Genomic DNA, 22,140 nt, shown 5'->3' on the forward strand with positions numbered 1-22,140 from the left:
AATTTCCACTTTAACTCTTTTGTTATGGCATATGATGAACGATTTTGTTTGGACTTTATTGAAAGACAATTTTGTTTAAGAAATGCATTTCCTTATTATTTACATGAATATTTACTTTATCTTTATTTTTATTTTTTATTTTTGCAGTCCTCCTGCTATAGAGAGGCTGTCAAGTGGTTTGTTTCAAGAGGTGATCATCATAACAAATACCATTCCAGTGTCAAAGCAGAATTATTTTCCCCAGCTAACAGTCTTGTCGATCAGTAGCAAATCTTCTGGGCTGAGACCAAATGGCGTGTTCATGATGACTGTTCTGTGAGTAGCATATTTCAGTAAAATTTGTTTAATATGATTATGAATGAAATTAGTTAATTCATTCTATCCTGATTCCTGATACATAAACAAATTCAATTTATTTATTTGTCATACATGTAATTGGCCTTTATAAAGCCTTAGCTCTGCTTCTACATTCAACTGGTGAAATATTATAATAACCTAAATCAAGTCATACATGTACCCTCCGAATTCTTTAGTGGATATATATCTCATGTGTGTCACGAGTTCGACAATAAATGCTCTTTACCATTAAAGTTATGTACTTTTACCTACTGGTGAAATTTTATTATGAATTTTTTGGCGAGCATTTTTATCATGATTTTTTAATATGTGAATTTTTAGGCAAGCATTTTTTTAGGTTGCAAATGCCTTTTATAGGTTGCAGATACATTTTTTAGGTTGTAGATGACATGTTTTAGGTTGTAAATGCATGATTTAGGTTGTAGATGAAGCGTTTATGTTGCAAATGCACTTTGCAGTTACAGGTTGCAAATGCATTTGTCGAGCACTCAGTGGGAATTGCCGAGCGATTCCCACTGAGCGCTTGGTAGACAAGTAGAGCTTCTACTTAATTTTTGGGCCGGCTGAGGTTGAAGTTAAATTTCTTTCTCATTTTGAGTTTCTAATTAAAACATCCTTTTTAATAAAACAATTTTTTGTATATGCAATAAATAGGGAGACTTAGAGTTTAGCCAATTTTATGAGTCTTTCTTATACTAAGACATGTAGTGATTTAGAGTTTTTAATGAAGTTCTTTTTTTTTTCTTTAGCTTCATGTTAGGTTTTAACTCTAAAATTTTGGGCTCTGCCTAAAATTCTGGAGTTAAAACCTAACATGCAGTCTCTACAAAACCCAATCTACACCATAGAAGGGAAAATACCCTTCAAATATGGGGAAACACCCTTCAAATTAGAGGATGACTTTATTATAAATTAAAATGATTTTCTTATGAATTTTAAAACACTTTCGGTCTCCATCTAAAAACTATTTTTCTAAAAGACTCAAGTCTAATTATCTATTAAAAATAATACTGAATGACAATAATATAATATAAGAAGTGTAAATATTAAAGCACGTTTTCAAGTGGACCGAGCTGCATAAAAGGACCAAAAACTAATTTTTTAAAGCTCTTTTATTCAAATGACTAATTTTTTATTTATTTGAATAAAAGGACCAAAAAAGACATACTTTTGTTGAGAGAGTTGGAAGAGCTCCGAAGTTAGAGACTTAGAGTCAAGTATTGTTTTTATTTTTTTAGAAAAATCAAATTGATTAAAAAAAAAATGTAAAAAACGGTGGGAGCGAGGTAAGCGTCAAGGCAACAGCTTGTGTGGGGCACTCCCCCCAGAGAATCCAACGTCTATAAGCCCTGATGATTTCATATAAATAACGACACACGTCACAAACCTCATTTCAAATCATATTTTTTATTATTATTTTTCTTAAAATGGTTAATATTCCTAAAAAAAAAAAAAAAAAGGTTATTCTACAATTTTATTTCAAACTTGTTCTTTTAAATAAGTCAGTAATATAAAATTATTTAAAATAACATATCTCTGGCTCCTCAAAGTAAACCAATCAATCATTCCAAGGACAAATCGCTTTCTCTCACACACACGCACAGTCCCTCTGTTCTTTGCATCGCAACCCCTCAATCGTACCCACAACACAAAGACTGAGCTTTGTTGCGAGATAAGCCGAATTCTCATCTGGGTTTTCTTTCTTGGGTAATTTTCTTTCTTCAATTTCAGTTTTCATCATCAAATTTTCTTGAAAGATGCTCTCTTTCTCGTAGGAAAGATGGGTCATTTGGTTTGTGTTGACTTTTGATCGTATTGGGTATCGATGTGAAGTGGGTTTGCTGGTTCCTCTGAATGTCTTTAGGTTTGAGTGGATTGAGGTTGTGATTCTTCATGACTTGTCTTTTAGGGTTTTGAAAAGCAGAATATGATGGTGTTGAAGACTTCCCTTTTGCTAACTTGCAGCCTTGGGCTTTTGAAATTCTTCTTTTCATTTTAGAATGAAGTATTTATGCCTGTAATTAGATTATAACGACTCTAATTATCTTTATTTTTGTAAAGATGGTTTGTTTTATGTTTTCAGAATTTTATTTGTTTACATATTTTTGTAAGGATAACAGTAGGAGAAGAACTTGGTGAATCTCTCTTGCAGCTTCCCCAATTTTTGATCCCCTCCTCACACTCAGACAACCCTTAGAAAAATCATAACAGTAGGAGAAAATGGTGTTGTTCATGCTCAAACCAACTCAACTAAGCCTTTATCAGGACACTGATCGGTCAGTTGTAAGTTTCCTGAAAGGAAAAGCGAGAAAATGAGAAGGTAGAAGATATAGATCACAAGACCAAAAGTGAAAGAAGGATTTATTCTTTCATATTCTATATTGATATTCAACTTGGTCTGTAGATTTCAGTGATGTGGGTAGGTGCTTCGATGATTGAGTACCTAAGAAACTAGTTAATATTCACCTTTGGAGATAGTTATCAGGTTGTTGATTTTTCTTTTTGGAGTATGAAAGAAATGTGGAGACATATTTCATTGATTACCAAGGATCTTCAATGTCTCTCTCTGTGCTTCAATTTCTGCTAGACAATTTGTGCACCTAGTTATTAACCACCTAGTTATTAATAAGTCTGTTATATATTTGCTTGATTTTTCTGATGTATAGAGTCACTTGAAGGACATTGTCAGATATTTTAAATGTATGATTACCATTTAGCTAGTCTAATTTGTTATTATAAGGGACAGAAACAAGATTAGATTTGTTTAGTAGTGAGGATTTGGGAATTTATGTTGCACAATGCTTTCTGAAGTCAATCTTATGTTTATTATAATCATTTTAATTTGAAATATTTCTTTTTTCTCATTCAAAACTAGTTCTAGAAGGGACTTAGACAAATTGGAACTGGTCCAATCCCCCCCCCCCCCCCCCCCCCCCAATTTTTCTATATTCCTTTTGTTATATAGCTTACAGAATGAAAGTCAAAATGGTTTCAAATGACTGTTGATAATGATAATGATAAATTATATTTTGATTGATTAATTCTTTTAATGCAGGGCTCCTGCATGGACCGAATGATTTGTGCATAAATGTGTTCACAAAATCAAATTAAATTGTATAAAATGAAGATGCCAGGAAGTGGACACTTTCTATACTTTCCCCTTCAGCATCTTTTAGTGTTCAGGATGAGAAATGGATAGGAGTTTTGATACCCGAAATATGTGTAAAGCACAATTGTTGTTCTTTTCCCTTTTCTAGGATGGGTTTGGCTTCTGGAAGAGAGGACCTCTAGGACGCATAGAAATGAAATTGAGTTTTTTGTTAGTGATGAATGATTACTAGTCAGTTTTATATAAACTTTTCCTTGTGTCATTAATTGTTTTAGTCTTATACCTTCGGCACAATCTTACTCTTGAAGAAGTAAATTTATGGTAATTTTTTGGTGTGAGGATCTATAGATTTATAGGTACATGAGCTTGAAAGATGTTATAGGTTGTACATCTGTTGTCTTCTTTTTTGGAAAAAGTAAATAAATAATTTCAAATTATATATTTGTTTGCTATTTAGACTCAAATAAATTTCCATCTCTTATACCAGTTTCTTATCCCCTAATTGATGACAGACTTGAGGTTTTACATATTAGGGAAATTAAAGGATTAGGCTTAGGATGGGTCTATCTACAACCCGTCGAAATGCAATCAGAACTTTAATACTTCAGCTGCATTGAATCTCATTGTCTTTTGGTGCCTAGATCCTTAATGCCCTAAGAACAGAAGCTGTGCTTTAGTTGTCATGGTTTTGAGTGTCAATGTCATGTACTTTGTCTCTGATTTATCTTAATACTGTTTAAGTTTCTAACTACTCACCAGTTGTCTGCATTACATTTTTTATTATTCTTTTTTGGCAATTATTGCTTGTTTGTTATGTTTGAATCTGCTGATTGTGCTTTGAGGCAATCAAATGCTGATAATATTTTGTTTAACTTCTGAGCAGAAAGGGTTGTGCCTCTTGGTTGTTCATTCTGTCTGCTATCTTCCATTCTTTCTTTGGAGACATATGACTGATCTTATTGTACTTCCCTGATTTTTGATATTAAATGTTAATTTGTTATTGCAGGCATTTTGGCTTACAGCTGGCTTAATTCTGTCACTTTAATCAGCGAAGTTGAGAAGTTTGTTGCACATAATTAGCTGAGTTGCTGATTTGTTTTTGGTAGAAAAAGTTTGCTCAAGGACTTCATATTTTTAATTCTTATGGTAATATACCGCCTCTTTACAGAAAAATCGTATTCTCTCCTTTACTTTTACACTGTTGGCTAAATAACTGCATATATAAAATAGCATCATGATATATTATATGGATTAATATTTCATACACTGGCATTGGACTGAATGCAAAGGCAGATGGATGTTTAATTGCCATGCGTATTCTCATCCAAATCTAACAAAAGGTTTTTTCCATTAGACTTTTGAGAATACGTGATGGTTAAACATCAATCCGTGTGTGCATTAAACTCCACTGCTGGGGTATGAAATATTAATCCTCTTTATATTGAAACATAACCATGAGAATATAGTGACTCAGAGTTTATGTGCACATGTTGTTTGCTTGGTTTATTTAATGGGCTTAAGTAGTTGTCTTTGAAATTTATATGAACTAAATGAAAAAATGTCATAGTTGGTGTGCATGCTGGGACAACAAATTGTTGGAGAAAATTCAAGCCTAGCTGACTGTTGTGTATGGAGTTCATCATTCTTCTTAGATAAAAAGGATTGATATGCTCTGAGCTAGTGGTGCCTTATTTTATTTGCAACTGAGAATTTCTTTCTTTTATTTGCTTTTTAATTCTTACAATTTTTGTGATCATGTTACCATGTCAGGCTACTAATGAAAATCTTCCACCAAATGTAATTAAGCAACTTGCGAAGGAATTGAAGAGTCTTGATGAATCCCCTCCTGAAGGCATTAAAGTTGGCGTGAATGATGATGATTTTTCGATCATATATGCTGATATTGAAGGGCCAGGTATGTTCTTTAGTCTTTTCACTCCTGCAGCTCTTTTATACATCTTTGAATGGTTTTTGAGCTACGATCTTTACCTTGCAGCTGGCACTCCTTACGAGAATGGTGTTTTCCGCATGAAGCTGTTATTATCTCGGGACTTCCCACACTCTCCTCCCAAAGGTTTGTTTTGTTATGAATTATCATAAATGACATAAAACTATATTATTTACATGGGCATGTCATATTTCTGTTGCTTCATTCTGTAAATAGTAACTCAAGTATTTGAGTGTACAATAGAAGAGTGAAGTTTATGTTGATAGGATGCTTATATACAACCGTTCCACTATCCTTTTCATGTCCACACTCAATTCTTGAGCCCCTATCTGGTTCAAGTTATTACTTTGTCCAACTTTAAATCTTTGGCTTATAATTGTTGTAGGTTACTTCCTGACTAAGATTTTCCATCCAAACATTGCAACTAACGGTGAGATTTGTGTCAATACATTGAAAAAAGATTGGAATCCAAGTCTAGGATTACGGCATGTTCTCATTGTAAGTTCCCTTGATGGTTGAATTATTGACTTCCTTTCATTTCCACTTCTTTCCCGTCCATTTGGGGAGAGTTGTGTCAGAAGTTCATCCACTTATTCAGCTGAGAATTTTGGGTTCTCTGATAAACTTTAATTTTCTTGAATCTGTGCTTTATGATAATAGGTAGTTAGATGTTTGTTGATTGAACCATTTCCAGAATCAGCCTTGAATGAACAGGCAGGCAAGATGCTGCTTGAAAATTATGAGGAATATGCAAGACATGCTAGGTGAGTCATGGTCTTCATGTTTACCTTGTCAATGAGTAGATTATCCTTGGAAAGGCAATATGGGACCTTGAATTGTTGGTACCTTTTCAATGGGGTCAACATTCAAAAAGTCCAAAAAAAAAAGGAAGCACAACATTCAAATGTTTATGAATGGAAAATGAGACATGTATATACCAACTTGAGTAAACTCCCATATAAATCAAATGATATGACTATCACTAGTGCACATAATTATGAAACTTAAGTATCCTCTTTCTTTTGCATGCAGGCTTTATACTGGAATTCATGCTAAGCCAAAACCTAAGTATAAAACAGGAGCTATTTCTGAGTCAACCACTGCACTGAACGTTGACCAAACTAACACCTCGACACTTAATGCCGATCAAAAGAACACAGCACCCAGTGCTGCTTTGCCATTGCCATCCCCGTCCCCGCTGGTCCCCTGTATAACAGCTACCAGAGGAAATGGTCAGGATCAGCTAGCTGTTGTAGCTCCAGTGGAGACAGGAGTTAGTGGGTCCGCTGCATCAGCGGCAACTACTACAACACTAAGGAAGGAAGGTGGATTGACAAAAGCACAGGCAGACAAGAAGAAAATAGATGCTAGAAAGAAAAGTTTGAAGAGATTATGAAGTTCCCTGGGAAAAATGATTGAATTTGCTTTTATGCAGTTTGTGACTTATTTGTTGTTCATTGATGCATGGGGGCTAAAAAGGTCAAGAGCCAAAATATGTGGGGGGTACTGTGTGGTGTAAGAAATGCTTAATTTGGGATAAATGATGGATTGAATTGAGCAGTTTCTCTTCATCTTCATCTTTGATCGTCTTTTGACATTTCTTTTCATATCGTTACAACATCATGACATGCTTTGCAAATTTGCATCATTACATTTCAACCTTTCATGTTTGTAAGTTGCTCTTGAAGATCTTGATGCCTATTCCCTTTTTTCACTAAGTGACAAACCTCCAATTGAGTATAAATACACATATACCTTTACAAAACAGAGATTGAGTAAGTTACTAGTGATATTACTATCTTCTTTTGGGGTTTTCCGTTTTTATATTTCAATTTGGTATTCTATTCAAAAAGTGTTTTTCAAAATTTTCTTCTGCATTTCATCTATATTTATAACTAATGAAAACAGAAAACAGTTTTTGGATAGAATACCAAACGGCCCAGCTTTTTACTAATGGTTTTTTCAGTTCTTAGGTTTCAACACAACTTATCAAAAAAAAGAAAACAATCATCAGAGTAATGAGATCTCAATATGTTAGAATCTTGATGCGTATTGTGTGCAAGTGTCAAAGACAGTGGAGTGTTTACTCTTATGTTGTGGAATTGTATGACAAGTCAAAAAGTCATATCAATAAATCTTTTTTATAATGAAGAAAAAAAGACAAACTGTAGTTAATCGGATTTATATTTACAATAATATTATATAAAATTATTGATAAAAAATAAAAAATAATTTGTTCATAGCTTATAAAATAAAAATGGGTATTCATACTGGCCACTATATATGGTGCAAAAAGCATCTGTTAGGAGTAAGGACTTAGGAGGTTGCACGTGGAACACCAACCAACCATACTGAAGCAGTGAGTAGTTGGGGGCTTAAGTTCTGAGGTAGGTAGATGGAAACACGTACCTCTCTAGAAAGTGTAGCTAGCTACCACATATATTATTGGTCTCTGCATTAAGTTAACCCATTGTTTTAATCAGCCAGCCGAGAGAGAGAGAGAGAGAGAGAGAGAGAGAGAGAGAGAGAGAGAGAGAGAGAGAGAGAGAGAGAGAGAGAGAGAGAGAATGGAAAGTGAGAGGGAGAAGAAGATGAAGATACTATGCCTCCATGGATTCAGAACCAGTGGTAGCTTTCTGCAAAAACAAATTAGCAAATGGGATCCTTCTATCTTTTCTCACTTTGACATGGTATGTATGCGCAAGTGTATAACTAACACAGCTCATGCATTCACGGTTTGATTGCTTTGACAGAAACTATATATCATATGGTCATTAATTATTAGTTGTGTGCTTTCACAGAAACTATATATTATATGATATTTGACATAAACTATATATATCATATACACAATTTTCACATTATTTGTGCGGTTAAAACAAAAACAAAAAAACAAAACGGAACAAAGTTTATCACAGATACGAAATGAATCCCACAAATGATACCTCACTGTCCCTCAAAGGAAAATGCATACATCATGTAACCTTTTCTTACACACTTCATTTTAAATTCGACACTTAATTATAGCGTGTGACACAAACGCAACATAAGTTCTCTTTAAGAACACATTGAAAGGAAATTTCCATTCATTTATGCACATACCTTGATCGCTGAACATAGATTTCTTTTTAGTACTGGTCTGGCTACATAAGACCCTTTTTCCTCAAAACTTTTAAGAGACTTATGATATTTGGAAATTTAATCAGACCAACATTCAAACTTTCTGGTTATACTATCAGGACTTTCCAGATGGCATATTTCCTGCTGGAGGAAAATCTGACATAGAAGGCATCTTCCCACCACCTTATTTTGAGTGGTTTCAATTTGACAAGGTATATATAATCTTTTTGGTCTTTGTAGTCAAATTTTAATATTGCTCCTTAATCCTTAAGCTTGTGATTGTTCCAATTAAATCCCTTAATTATTCTTTTCAATTTAAGCTCTCTACCCTATTGCCCACCTTAATTATGATTTAATTACAAATTTTGTTGGTTTATAGACCATGCTTTTGACTATATGGCTGATTAGCTACTTTAACAAAACACATGTCACACAACTTTTTGTCAGCTAGAAATACATTAAACTGATATCCATTTAGTCCATTTGTTGATGCGTTACTGTACACACACGTCTCTGTATCCATCAAGGAATAAAATTCTGATTGGATCTAATTGGACTCAAAATTAACTACAGTGACTCATTAAACCATATTACATTACAAAATTATACTTTTGGTGGAGGACAGAACTGTTTCGATTATTTGAAAATAGGAACTAAATTAATATATGGATCATACTTTCGGTACCAAAAATATAGTCCAACCATTTTTTCTTTGTTTTTACCTTCTAATCACATGCAATGGGATTTGATTTACATATTTTATTTGAAAAAACAAAAATTAACTTGGTGTTCTGGACTAAATGGATGTTTCTTATTCATGATATACTTGATCAGGACTTCACGGAGTACACAAACTTGGAAGAGTGCATCTCTTATTTGTGTGACTACATAACAAGCAAAGGTCCTTTTGATGGGTTGCTTGGGTTTTCTCAGGTATGCATCTATGCCTAAATAACAAGCAAAGGTCCTTTTAATGCAAAATTGCAAATACATATATATAATGGTTACAAAAGCAAAGAGCCAAAAGAAGTAACTGAATAAGATAAAGGAAAATAAAACTCAGAGATCGCTCTCATTTCATGTTCTTATTAATATTGTCTATTACATCTCCCGGAAACATCTCTGTAAGTGCATGTTGTGTTATATTGATACATCCAAGAACCAATATTGCCTAAAATAAAGCTAGCCATTCATTGCAGGTTGCTTCACATCATGTGCAGCCAATTATGGCTTCATTTTTGTAGCTACAAAAAGCAGCTGCTTGAAAATTGTTTGTTGTCAAAATTTTGGCGACAAGAGTGGAAGGAGTATCCTTCCACGGTTCCACCCACATATAGTGACTATAGTGGAGCGCTATATATTAAGCTTATTTTATTGCTTTCATGATAGACATTCCTAACTTACATTCTCAAAATTTACTCAGGGTGCGACACTGTCAGCACTCTTGTTGGGCTACCAAGCTCAGGTAATTAAGTCATCTCTCTCTCTCTCTCTCTCTCTCTCTCTCTCTCTCAATCTTAAAGGTATAGCATATTTAGCTACAAAATTTGGGAATGCAGGGAAAGCTGTTGAAGGAGCATCCACCTCTCAAGTTTTTTATATCGATATCAGGAGCAAAGTTCAGAGATCCAATCATATGTGACGTTGCCTATAAAGACACTATCAAGGCCAAATCTGTCCACTTCATAGGAGCCAAAGATTGGCTAAAACAACCTTCTGAGGATCTTGCCTCCGCGTTTGACAGCCCACTTATCATAAGGCACCCACAAGGGCATACTGTCCCAAGGCTAGGTCGGTGATTCTAGCTAATATACTCTCTCCGATGTGTATGTACACAAGCACACATTTATGCACATGTATAACGTTAGTTTGACATATATTGTTAGACTCATTTCCAACAATTTAAGGTTTTGGGGTTTAGTAATTGTCTTAACATGATATTAGATCTCTCGTTCTAAGAGGCCCTGAGTTTACCAGAAACTGAATTAACTATAAAGTAAGTGAACCAAATCTGTAATTTTCTATATATATTATCCCTCCACTTATCACTTATCATGTTAACCTAGAGAGAGTGGGGCTGCACCTCAGTTGTCTGCACTTATCTATCTCTCCGTTATGCACGCGAAGGCCAGGAGTGCTAGCATGATATACATTACTGTTTTTGGGTCCAGTGGTATACTGTGGTAACATATATATGTACACACACATGTGCTTAGCTGACTTTTAGGTTTTGTAAACAGATGAAGCAGCCACCGAGCAGTTACATGGTTGGACTACGACAATCATCCAATGCAATAGTACTACTCTAGGTAGTAAGCATGAACTGAAGAATGGAGAAGACAAAGAAGAGCTTAAGGGCACAGATCTCATCCAATGCAATAAAACTACTGTTGAGTGCAGTAAGCATGAGCTGAAGAATGGAGAAGCCAAAGAAAAGAGTTTTGGCACAGATCCAGTAGTTGCACTTGCAGCAAGTAAGATCCAAAACCAGGAGACAACTGCAGTACGTTGACATAAAAGCAAATCAGAGAGAAGTGGAGGTTGTGGAGGCAGCTCAAGCATGAAGATCTCAAACGTGCAGATGTAGATGTTTTTTTTTTTTTTTTCTTCTCCTAGTCGTCTGAATGCCCAAATCACATTTACCAGTTCATGTTGTGTGTGGATCTAATTATCAGTTGTAGAATTGTTGGTTACCTTTTTATGGGTCATGGAGTTTCACCTTAATGCAATTATGCATGTATGAATTGTAAGAATTAATTAATGGACTTAATCATTGTTCTATTAGCTAGGAATCATTGTTTACACTGACACTTGAGGTACAAGTAATAGGAATTGTCGACAGAACAAAGTCCGGCCTATAGGTTTACTAACTGGCTGATGAGTAATCTGAGTTATATTAGGATTACTTATACATGTGGGAGTCAACTAGTATCAGCAAGGCATTAATCAAGAGAAGTCTCTTGTAGATTCACACTAGGAATGTATCCGAGTACACCTTTATATATGGGAGGGTTTAGGATTCAGTTGACTTTATATAAGAGCATATGTCCCTGGCCACACAACTAATCTAAGTCTATTCATTCTCTACCCCATCTGTGAGAGGCTGTTCGGTTGTGTTGGCTGGAAGACTTATGCACCGACTTCAAGTCTCTTACTGCTGCCAGGTCTTCAACAGGTAAGTGCAAATTCTGTTTCTTGCACATCAGCAATAATGCAGTGATGTTTGTTAGCTTGTCTTGTTTTAAGTGTGCTAAAGATGTATATAGATTTTACATGAATGACAATAACCTCTCTCTCTCAATAAAATGAAGATGACATTAAATAGAAAATTTATCATTGAAAAAAGAAAATTATATATATGATTGTTTGATTGAGATACTTTAACCTGTGAATTCCTTTTCTCCAGCACAACACCCTTTCATTCCCTTTGAACTTGGACATTTTCAATTTAGGTAGTGTAAGGAACCTCACATGTCAGCCTCCTATATATATCTGGCTAGCCGACCACTTTTGAAGGGAGGGAGAAATAGAGAAAGAAGAGAAGAAGAAGAAGAAGAAGCAGAAGAAGAAGATGAGAGAAAGATAGTGAAAGAGAAAAGGAAACAGAGGGTGTGGGATCAGAGTGTTGTCCCACATTGGAAATGTATAAGCTTGCATAGTGGCTTATAAATGTTTGGTCTACTCCTTCCATTGCCAATTGGTTTTGGAATAGATGCCTAGATTTCTTCATGGTATTAGAGCAGGTTCACCCTCGTGTGTTAGGTCGAGTGGCCACGCCACACGTGCATGGGCGTGTGAGAATGTAGAGTGTTGTTCCACATTGAAAATGTATAGCCTTACATAGTGGCTTATAAGGGTTTGAGCTACTCCTCCCATCGCCAATTGGTTTTGAGATGGATGCTTAGATTTCTTCACGGAGGAGGGGTGCCATTTATCTTACTTCCAATATAGTGTGTCACACTCATACTCGTTATGTGGAGGTTGATTATCATTATGTACATAAAAAAGTTGTTCGTGTAGAGATTGATGTTAATTTGCTACTTATGCACTGAAGATTAACTTGCCGATTTGTTTATATACAAAGGTATTGTCTTTGGCTTGTTTTCCTTCTCTTGTTTCCACATTGCCAGTCCGCGCCCGCCCTCTCAGCTTGCAAGGGGCATGATAATTAATTAATTGTATACTTGTCTTGCATTCCAAGACTTGCTCTATTTAGACTCCTTCTCGATTGATTGTATACTTGTCTTACATTTTAAGACTCCTAAGATTACTTGTACGTACTAGTACTATTAGGTTTCTTGTAAGTTTAGTATATTTCTTATATTGATAGAATAAGTCCTACATAAATATATGTTTTACTAATCAATGAAATTAATTATTTAGTTCACAAGTTTCTTCTGGAGGCAAACTGCAAATTGGGAGGAAGGGTCGCTGGAGATTGGCGAAGTGGGCGGAGTGGTGGTTGGTGGTGGGGTGAGGTTGGGTTGGGTGGCCGGGGTTTGGGAAGGTGAGGGAAGAAAACGGATATTTTTGTTCAAGGCAAAATTTAAGAGGGGTATTGAGATGAAATTGGACACTTGTCGGCGCCATGTGTCCAATTTTTAGCTGTTTCCAACTTGCTCCAGCCCTTCTCTCCGTGCTAATCCCCCCTTTCTCGATCTCTTTATTTGCTGACCCATCCACACGCTGACAAGTGTCCCTATTCACCTAAGATTACCTCACTTCCTTATACATTTTCCTATAAAAGGCAGCCCCCAGCCCTCTCTTTATGGGGATCTTTTGCTCTCTATTTTATTTTCTACTTTATTTTAGTAGTCCTAGGCAAGGAGTCAAATTTCGAAATTTTCGGCGAAATTTCGTCGAAAATTTCGTTTTTTAGGGGTATGGAAATTTTAACACCATACCAAATTAATTTTGAAAACTTTCGCCGAAATTTCGCCGAAATTTTCCGAAATTCCCGAAATTTCGACGAAATTTTCGATATAGAGACCGGAGAGAGAGGGGAGGCTGAGACCGGAGGGAAAGAGGCAGAGCCGCCGCCGTCACCATCGCCGGAGGGAGAGGCAGAGCCGCGCGCGCCGTCGAAGGAGGGAGAGAAGAGATCCGGGGAGGGAGAGAGGGAGATCGGGAAGGGAGAGGGAGATGGAGCAAAGAGAAGAGAACATGGAGAAGGAGGGAGTGAGGGACTAGGAGAGAGAAAGAGAAGATGAGAACTGAAGAAGGAAAGAAAAAAAAAAAAAAGAAGAGGTCTGGACCGTCTGGTTAGTCACGGGGGCAGGGAGGAAGAAGTGAAGAACTGAAGAAGGAAAGAAGAAAAAAAAGAAGAAAAAGAAAAAGAAAGAGAGAGGGAGGAGAGAGAAGAGAGAGAATGAGTGGGGTAGGGGGGTAGGCGTGAATCACGGGGGAAGAGAAGAAAAGGGAAAGAAAAAAAAGAAGAGAAAAAGAAAGGAAAAGGAAAAAAAAAAAGAAAAGAAAAGGAAAGAAAAAAAAAGAAAAAAAAGGAAAGAAAAAAAAAGGAAAGAAATTTTTTTTTTTTTTAAGGTAGATTGAGATTTGGAGTCTTTAGACAATTGGAAAGAAAAAAAAAATTTAAGATTTTATTTGGGGTTTGATTTGGTCATTTTGGTGTTTCGTTTAATTGTAAACATAAATTATGAAAAGGACATAATATGGTATATTAGTAAAAAAACGAAAAAAGACATAACACAGGCTACACAGCAAGTTAGTATTTGGATCTGAAGATTAATAAAATAATAGAGTTTACAATGGGGTACATAGGTCAGATTGAGCAAATGTGAGGTGTTATTTATATAATTATTAATTAGTGACCCATTTTTTTAACAGTATTTACCATCAGCGCGCATTATATTCATCTTATATTACATAAAACCTACTATATAATTTAGTTTTTTCAATGTTTTTTATCAATACAGTAGATAATATGTTAAATAAGCATATGGTCAAGTTTCATTCAAAATTTCCGTGTTTTGATAGCAATTTTCGTCGTTTTTATCTAATTTTGTCGAAATCGAAATTTTAATCGAAATTTCCACGAAAATTTCCGTCGAAATTTCCATCGAAAATTTCCTCGAAACCGAAATTTTACTCCTTGGTCCTAGGTTTTCTCTCTTAAGCCTTTTGGCTATGTTGTAAGAGAGAGAGTGTGAGCTTTTATTTTATTGTAGCACTTTTCTTTTTAAATTAATATGAGCTTTTAGTATTTATTTCTTGTCTCTTTTATCTTTTATCTCTTATTGTCCTTAATTTACCTCTTGCACTTTAATTACTTTATGAAGTTCTAGTAAATATATTTACTTTATTTATCTTTTATTTTGGGAATGAATCTCATGGGATTCTAAATCTCATCACCAAGGTAGAGGAGGACATTCCCCCATCAGATAACCCCTATTTCCTATAATTTAGCATATATTTTCCCCCATAGATCTCTAAGTTTATTATAAAAAGTCTTGTCTTTTCTTTAAGAGGAGCTCATTTCACCACAAATGCCATGTATTTGTGGTAGTTAGGAGCAACCCTCTACATTGATGCTTGGTGTTTTAAATATCCATAACAAATACCTTTGATTCCATGTTTATACTTGGTTCACTTGGAAGGCTTAGGGTTTGTTCTTCCCTAGGCAAGACAAGATTTTTACCATAAAAATTACATTTTTTTGAGCTTCAAAGAGAAAAATCCTTAGTGAGAGCATCAAAGTAATTTTTGGTGCTCTCCTTTTTGGGAAAGTGTTAAATAGTAGTTAGAGTCTGATAGTGGAGGTTTGGATTCCAAAGCCTTGGTCTTTTATTCCATTGTTTCAACTCCAAAACCCTAAAACTGCTAAATTTCTAATTCTTCCTCCCTATTTCCTTAGATCTATTTAGTTTATAGTCTTTTGCATTTTACCTTATTTTCTTTGCTTTTATTTCCTTGCATTATATTTGTCTTTTTATTTCATCAATAACCTATATACCATCAATATATTCAACTAGGTTAGGTTTAAACTTAAGTGTATCTCTTTCTTAAACACTCCCTTGGATTCGACCTCGTTAATATACAACCCTTACTACAAGGTTCGGATACTTGCGAAAAAATAAACAAATAAAATTTATCAAGAACAATAACTAACCTTCCTTCTCGTATATATTTTATGTTTTTTTTTTTTACCCTTGTTGAGTTCTTATTGGTCTTTCTTATACAATCCCACCAAAGCCCTTTTGGTAACCCAATGTCCTTAATTACATAAAGTTGATATACAAGGCAAAAAATATTAATTGATTTTAATCAGATATAAGCCAGTTCAAGCCAATGTTGTGGAATAAGATGGAGTGGAATATCACCTTAAAAATTAATAATATGGAGATAAAATTTGCTCAGAGGCATAATCGTAAAATGTATGTTGTTGTGTTTTCTTGTTTTTGTTATTCGAAGAGTTTAAATAAAATATAAATCCACAACCCTAACATGTTAATTCTCCATTTGTTATTCTCTTATAAGTCTGAAAAATATTTGCAATAAAAATTCTAAAGCATGATGTGCTTATGAGTCTGGTGAGTGATATCATGTCCTATTTGCCAAGATATAATTTTTATGATAGGAGAGAAAATGAAGAACCTTGATATTTTACGTAAATAAATTTAAATGGTATCCTCATTCTAGTTTTTCAGATAATATTTGAGAAGTTAGAGGTAAGGAAGAGCATTATCAAACAAGATATCTTCAATTCAAACCCTAAATTGTTGCATAAATGTAATATCCATTGATATTTTAATTTGAATGCTCCTATTTGCACACTTTTTTTTTTCTTTTTGCACACCTTTTTATTTTCTCTTACACACCTTTTACCCTCTTATAAAATTTAAAATTTCTCTTAATACACCCCTCCAATTACCTTAATGCCCCTATTTTTATCCATTTCAAAAAACAAAACAAAAAAACACACACACACACCCAACCCTTTCTTCTCCCTCACCGACCACCTCCCTGTGACATTGTGAATTGTTTATTAATCTCTCATACATCCAGTACTACAATTTACAAGATTTTATATACGACCTATACATAAACTTGGAAGAAAATATAAGAAAATACATAGCCTTAGTTACAGGGATTTCCTAGTCTAAGAAAGGAAGTAAATAATCTGCAGCAATCTTCTAATATCACAGAGATATGATATCGTAACACTCCCTCCCTTTCTGTCTCTGTCCAGCTCTGGCGTCAACCCCGACCCACCCCTTCCCTGCCCCTCCGGCGACCACCTTCTCCATTTCTCTCTCTCTCTTTGCATCTCTCTCTCCTTCCATCTCTCCTCCAAACATCCACGGTAAAAAAAAATTTGCAGGTGGTGGCTGGTTCGGCGGGCCAATGCCGAAACCGGTGGTTTCACTCGGCATGTACCCGTCGAACAGAACAAGATTGTTCGTCGGGTACTTGACGAACGAAACCATAGGTTTCGGCACTGGCCCGCCGAACCAGCCACCATCTTCTCCGACGAGTTCATCGTTTCCGACGGCGTCGGGGAAAAAGAATAAGGTGAGAGATAGTGGGTTTGGGAGAGAGAAGAAGAGTGAGGAGAGAGATTGGGTTCGGGAGAGAGGAGAGTGAGGTGAGAGAGAATGGGTTCGGGAAGAAGAGAGATGGGGCTGGGGAGGGAGGTGGCCGGGGTGAAATCTACACCAAATATTTGCAGACATCCCTCTGTTTCTTCCTCTTTATTATTATGTATTTCTTCTTGCAGTATTGTCTTTGGCTCATCAATTCTCTCTTATACATCTAGCAGTAAAATGGCGTGAGTGAGACAAGTTCAAAAGTATTTGTAACTCAAAATATCCAAGATTTGAAAACAAGTGCAAGTGTAGCTGTAGATGATTCTACATATTTAGAATTTTAATTCTAATTTAATGAGGCTGTGAACTTATTATCCAAAAAAGGTGATGGGGAGGTGGTGTTGCGGTGAGGGGGGAGGGGCTGGGTGGTCCGATGACTGGTGAGGCAGGGGGGAGGGAGCTGGGTGGGTCGGGTGAAGGGGTGTGTATGTGTGTGTGTGTTTTTTTTTTTTTTTTGTCTTGAGTGTGTAAAGAACTAAAGATTGTCCTTTAAGGTCTTTTTTTTTGTGTCAATTAAGTAAATTCACAAATTAAATTTTAAGGGTATGCAAAAAGAGAAAAAGAGATGTGCAAATAGCAGCTCTCTTTAATTTTTAAAAACTAACCAATAAAAAGTTAAAACTTCACATCTAGTTTCTATTCATCCAGGTTATCTAGACTTAATTATCACAAATCGAATAAACAGATATATCTTATATCAAACCGATTGAGTGGCGATTGAACACAAAATGATAAAGGCGATGCATTCCTCGATGTATTTAATTACAAGCCTCCAGTGGAACAAAACAGAATTTGGTGCAAAAAGATAATTACAATGATAGTCTCTTATTTTTAAAATATTATGCTTCTTTTGTGCACATTATAAAGAAAGTAAGAATTTTAATTGTTTATTAACTTCATTTGATTTTTTTTAGATGATATTCTAATTTTTGGTATTGTGTGATGTATGTAATGCATGATATCTATTTATAAGCAAATTGACAAAACGATGGAGTCATTTTATCCTAATTGTTTGGTTGTACTGCACAATTATATTAGTGTTCCACTTGATTTTTCTGAAGATGGGGTTTGTGTCTCCTTTATTGTTGTACTCTTCTATATATTTTGATATTTTCTTTAAAACAAAGCTTCCACGTACTTTAACTCTTCAGGCTTCTAGACCTTACATGTCACCCTTTACTTCGAGAGTACCTGAAGTATTATATATATATATATATATATATATATATGGAAACACTAAGACTTTAATAAATAAATATAAGTCATTCTTGTTATTGTACGTGCTATGATTGGATATATGTATTTCAGTACGTAGTTTAGAAATTGTAATTTATATATGGTCCTTTTAATGGCTTTTCTTCCGCATGGTTTGGGGTGTTTTAAAAAGTGGGTCTGGCAGTATAGTCATTGTAGCGTGTGGGTTTTATAATCAGGCCTATTTCTAAAATGGACTTTAAAAAAAACAACCCTAAATTAAATAACCTTGATATTTTACGTAAATAAATTGAAATTATATCCTGTATTTTTTTCAAATAATATTTGAGCAGTTAGATGTAAGGAGGAGCATTATCAAACATGATATTTTCAATTCAAACCCTAAATTGTTACATAAAGCTAATATGTATTGATATTTTAATCAAATATTAATGACAGAGAGAGAAAAAAAATAGAGGTACCATTACGTAATTATTGCAACAACCAAATTGTTTTGTTACACGTTATTTACCACACATCATATTTCTAGGTCGTTCAATATATATGCGCTTTAGTATCACATATGATTTGTTTTCCCACTATTTGTGACAAGATACACACAACTCAATGTTGAAACTCGGATCTTCTTGAAGAAAATGAAATGAAGTCTAAACCTTCCAATATTGGCCGCTATCCATAAATATGGCTTCAACAATTTTACATTATATATATATATATATATATATTTGAACGAGTCCAAGAAAATTCTGACACTACTTTATTACGAACAACTTAGATAATTACATAAAAAACATATGTATTAGCAAGTGTGATATCTTCTACTACAATCTTAATAGTATCATCGAAAACATATGTTGCAATTAATATAGTTACCTTGCAGGACAATTTTAGGGATGTACCTAACGGTGTGGCGCTTAGTACTGATGCATTTAAGCGATACGTGCGAGCGTACGTTTTATATTTAATTGGTTCGATTGTTCTTCCGACCAAAATATGAATTTGTAAATATATTGTTTACAGTCTTGCGATGCAGCGGCACGTTGCTCTTTTATGTGATTGAATAAACCATTTCAAATGTGGCAATTAGTTTTGTGCTTGAGTCAATATGCCTAATTGTCGTAACCTTGATTTTTCATTCCTAATTTTCCGCGTGCCACAAGGAAAACATTTTTTTATTGCTACTTGTTTTGTAATTTACTAACCTTAGTGTTAGTTAATCAAGTGTTTTAAGTGAAACAAACCTACACTTTGTGTGTGGTGGTGTTGAACTTGCAAACTTGTTTTTTGGCTTTGCTTTTTGGTGCATTCATACCTAGTGGTACATGTTCGAGAGTATGTGACTATGTTTTGAATTTTATTTTGGTGTTTTACTAGTGTGTTACGGTTTTGGCATTGCTGCAGTAACGGATTTTAATTTCTAAACTCTTTATCAGTTTATTTGAGATAATTTATGTCATCTCTAGCTGCCCTAAAGTAGTGGTGAATTAATTAAATTATGCATGGTGCATTGGACCACCCATGCACTATTTAATTTGGTCACGTTTGCTACTTAAAAGTTGGTTTCGAAAATCCCTTTGGATTATTGACCAATTGAATGGCATTGTGTGCCAAGTTGTAGAGACATGGACAAAAGTGTATCTCTAACACATGTCCCTTGTATTTTTGGACATAGGGTGAGAATTAAAATTCTCCTAAAATCCATGTTTTACTCCAAAATTGCTAAATATCATTTAACAAAAATGTTAAATGAATTGTGCATTATTCTTAGAAATCATTTACATGCAACCAATGTGATGGATTGATCAAGATGTTAAATAAATAATTCAAATTCAGAAATTTGAATTGTTTATTTCTTACATCACGTACTCTCACAATATCAAGACTTGTAATCATTATAAGAAATTGAAGGAGTAAAATCGAGTAGCTTGCTTCTAATAGACTGCACTTGACTTTGTTTGACTCAACAAACTAATCACTCCAACCCTTGGAGTTCTAGCTGAATTAGACCCATGCCAGATGAGTTAAAAACTCACTCATAGCTCAATTATTTCATTTCTCACATTCACTCAACCCAGCCCTTCACATTTTCTCTTAAACCAAACACTCTCATTTCCCTGCTCATTTTTGGACAGTCACCTTGTAAGCCACCTATTTCCATTGACTGCAAATTGATTTAATTGAATCTTTATTGGAAAATGTGATATGTGTGCTAATACGTGAATTATACGAATTACTTGAGAACATCGTGAATTGTTTGAGTAATACGAAATTAGTTAATTATTTATATTAATTAGTAATGCATTTCTCTGAATATATATGACATTTATTTGAATGTAAACATGATTCATTGATAAATGGATATTACGGTGGTGAGAAGGCGGAATTGGGAATTTAAATTTCGTAGTGTGCATGGAGAGAGAAGCCCCTTCAGTGGAGACTGATAAAACAATCTAAACTCCCAAGGCGCATTGGGACCTTCAGCTCAGACCGAAGTTAGAATGTATGACAATTTATATTTTCAAGGGATTATTAAGGAAGTGCAACATAACATTCATGCATCAGTTTAGTATTATTAGACTATATATTATCTGATAAATGTTGTGTTTTTCACTAAGTTTCAATTTAATCATTCATGCATGATAAAGTCGAATGTCACTACTGAGCGGTTAGAGCTCACCCCCTCAAAGACTTTGCAGGTACTATAGCGGGAAATAGTACGGAGCCGACCGGGAATAGTCATTGTGATTAAGTGTGAATTGAGTCAGAGTTTGATTTTGTTTTGGATACCTCGAGTGTTGTAAAGTACAGAAGTATGACTTATTTTGTATATTAAGCTTGAATTCATTTTGTGGTACAATAATAGTATGAAGTTTATTTTTATAATTTTTTTTATTTTCCTTAGTCATATTCTGATTATAGGAGTTAATTATTTACTTAAAGTGTGATTCAGTACTTAATCCAAGATTTACCCTTAATTTCGGATTGGGGCGTAACAAGTTGGTATTAGATCTCAAGGCTTAGAGAATCCTAGGCTTGAATTAAGTGTTAAAGAACAAAGTTGGAGTTTAATTTGTCGTTAGGATTAGAATGTCATTAAGATTTGAAATTGTGAGTGTTTTGATTGGAGATATTATTAAGTTATCGGTATATCTTGCAGTTGATCCTAAGCACAACTTACCACTCATATCTTAGACAAATAGGCAGTCAGAACAAGTTGATGTACTCGAGGATATGCTTTGAGCATGCATTTTGCATTTTAGAGGCCGATGGAGCAAAGATATGCCACGTTGACTTTGTGTACAATAATAGCTATCCAAGTAGCATTGTTATGGCTCCATATGAAGCTCTTTATTGGCAACCATTTCCATTTTGTTGGTCTGATTTTATTTCTTACATTAATTGGGCCTAACACGATATATTAAGCGTGTATAAAATTTGGGGGACAGAGGTGGTTGCCTCACTCAGCTATCTTCAGATACGACTTTACTTAAAACTAAAGAAGATTGCAAAAGTGGTGTTGTGTAGAAGTGTAGAAGAGAGTTGTGTTTCTTTTTTTTTTTTTAAGTGGCAAAAAAAAAAAAAAAAAAAAAGACCCTTTTTTGTTGCTAATTAGAAAAAATGTATAGAAATTACTGTAGTGTCAGGTGTTGTCAGGAGTTACTTTTGATTAGAGGAACCAATTTCAATTAACTGGTGTTCTGATCATGTCACCGACAAAATCAAACAAAAAAAAAATACTTGGGTTGGTCCAAATTAACTACATCCTTTTATTACATTCACAATGCACA

At 34.7% G+C, this 22,140-nt stretch overlaps 2 protein-coding genes across 3 annotated transcripts; both read left to right on the forward strand.

Annotated features, from left to right (window-relative positions):
* Window positions 1-1,908: 1,908 nt before the first annotated feature.
* On the forward strand, window positions 1,909-6,991 carry UBC22 (ubiquitin-conjugating enzyme 22). 2 transcript variants are annotated; one of them, XM_086247137.1, is made up of 7 exons: window positions 1,909-2,064; window positions 4,473-4,612; window positions 5,237-5,381; window positions 5,463-5,540; window positions 5,800-5,912; window positions 6,075-6,178; window positions 6,447-6,991. In XM_086247137.1, exons 2-7 carry the CDS (start codon window positions 4,610-4,612, stop codon window positions 6,808-6,810), a joined length of 807 nt encoding a protein of 268 aa, XP_086103263.1. In that variant the 5' UTR covers window positions 1,909-2,064; window positions 4,473-4,609; the 3' UTR covers window positions 6,811-6,991. The 2 variants fall into 2 exon arrangements, with proteins under 2 accessions (XP_086103263.1, XP_086103264.1); XM_086247138.1 differs by having other exon boundaries at window positions 5,273-5,381.
* Window positions 6,992-7,940: 949 nt separating this feature from the next.
* Window positions 7,941-11,404, forward strand: LOC147282761 (uncharacterized). Its single transcript, XM_086248665.1, is given in 7 exon segments — window positions 7,941-8,104; window positions 8,654-8,746; window positions 9,369-9,467; window positions 9,958-9,999; window positions 10,094-10,325; window positions 10,775-11,040; window positions 11,042-11,404. Coding segments are annotated over 7 exon segments (912 nt in total). The 5' UTR covers window positions 7,941-7,981; the 3' UTR covers window positions 11,099-11,404.
* Window positions 11,405-22,140: the final 10,736 nt, after the last annotated feature.

The sequence above is a fragment of the Dryas octopetala genome, chromosome 6 (genome assembly GCF_963921425.1).
Source record: "Dryas octopetala chromosome 6, drDryOcto1.1, whole genome shotgun sequence".
Lineage (NCBI taxonomy): Eukaryota > Viridiplantae > Streptophyta > Magnoliopsida > Rosales > Rosaceae > Dryas > Dryas octopetala.

Bases quoted from the DNA above. Each gene is read 5' to 3' on its own strand.
- UBC22 (XM_086247137.1), top strand. The intron at 5,913-6,074 runs GTAAGTTCCCTT...TTATGATAATAG, and splicing joins GATTACGGCATGTTCTCATT to GTAGTTAGATGTTTGTTGAT. The intron at 6,179-6,446 runs GTGAGTCATGGT...TTTTGCATGCAG, and splicing joins GAATATGCAAGACATGCTAG to GCTTTATACTGGAATTCATG.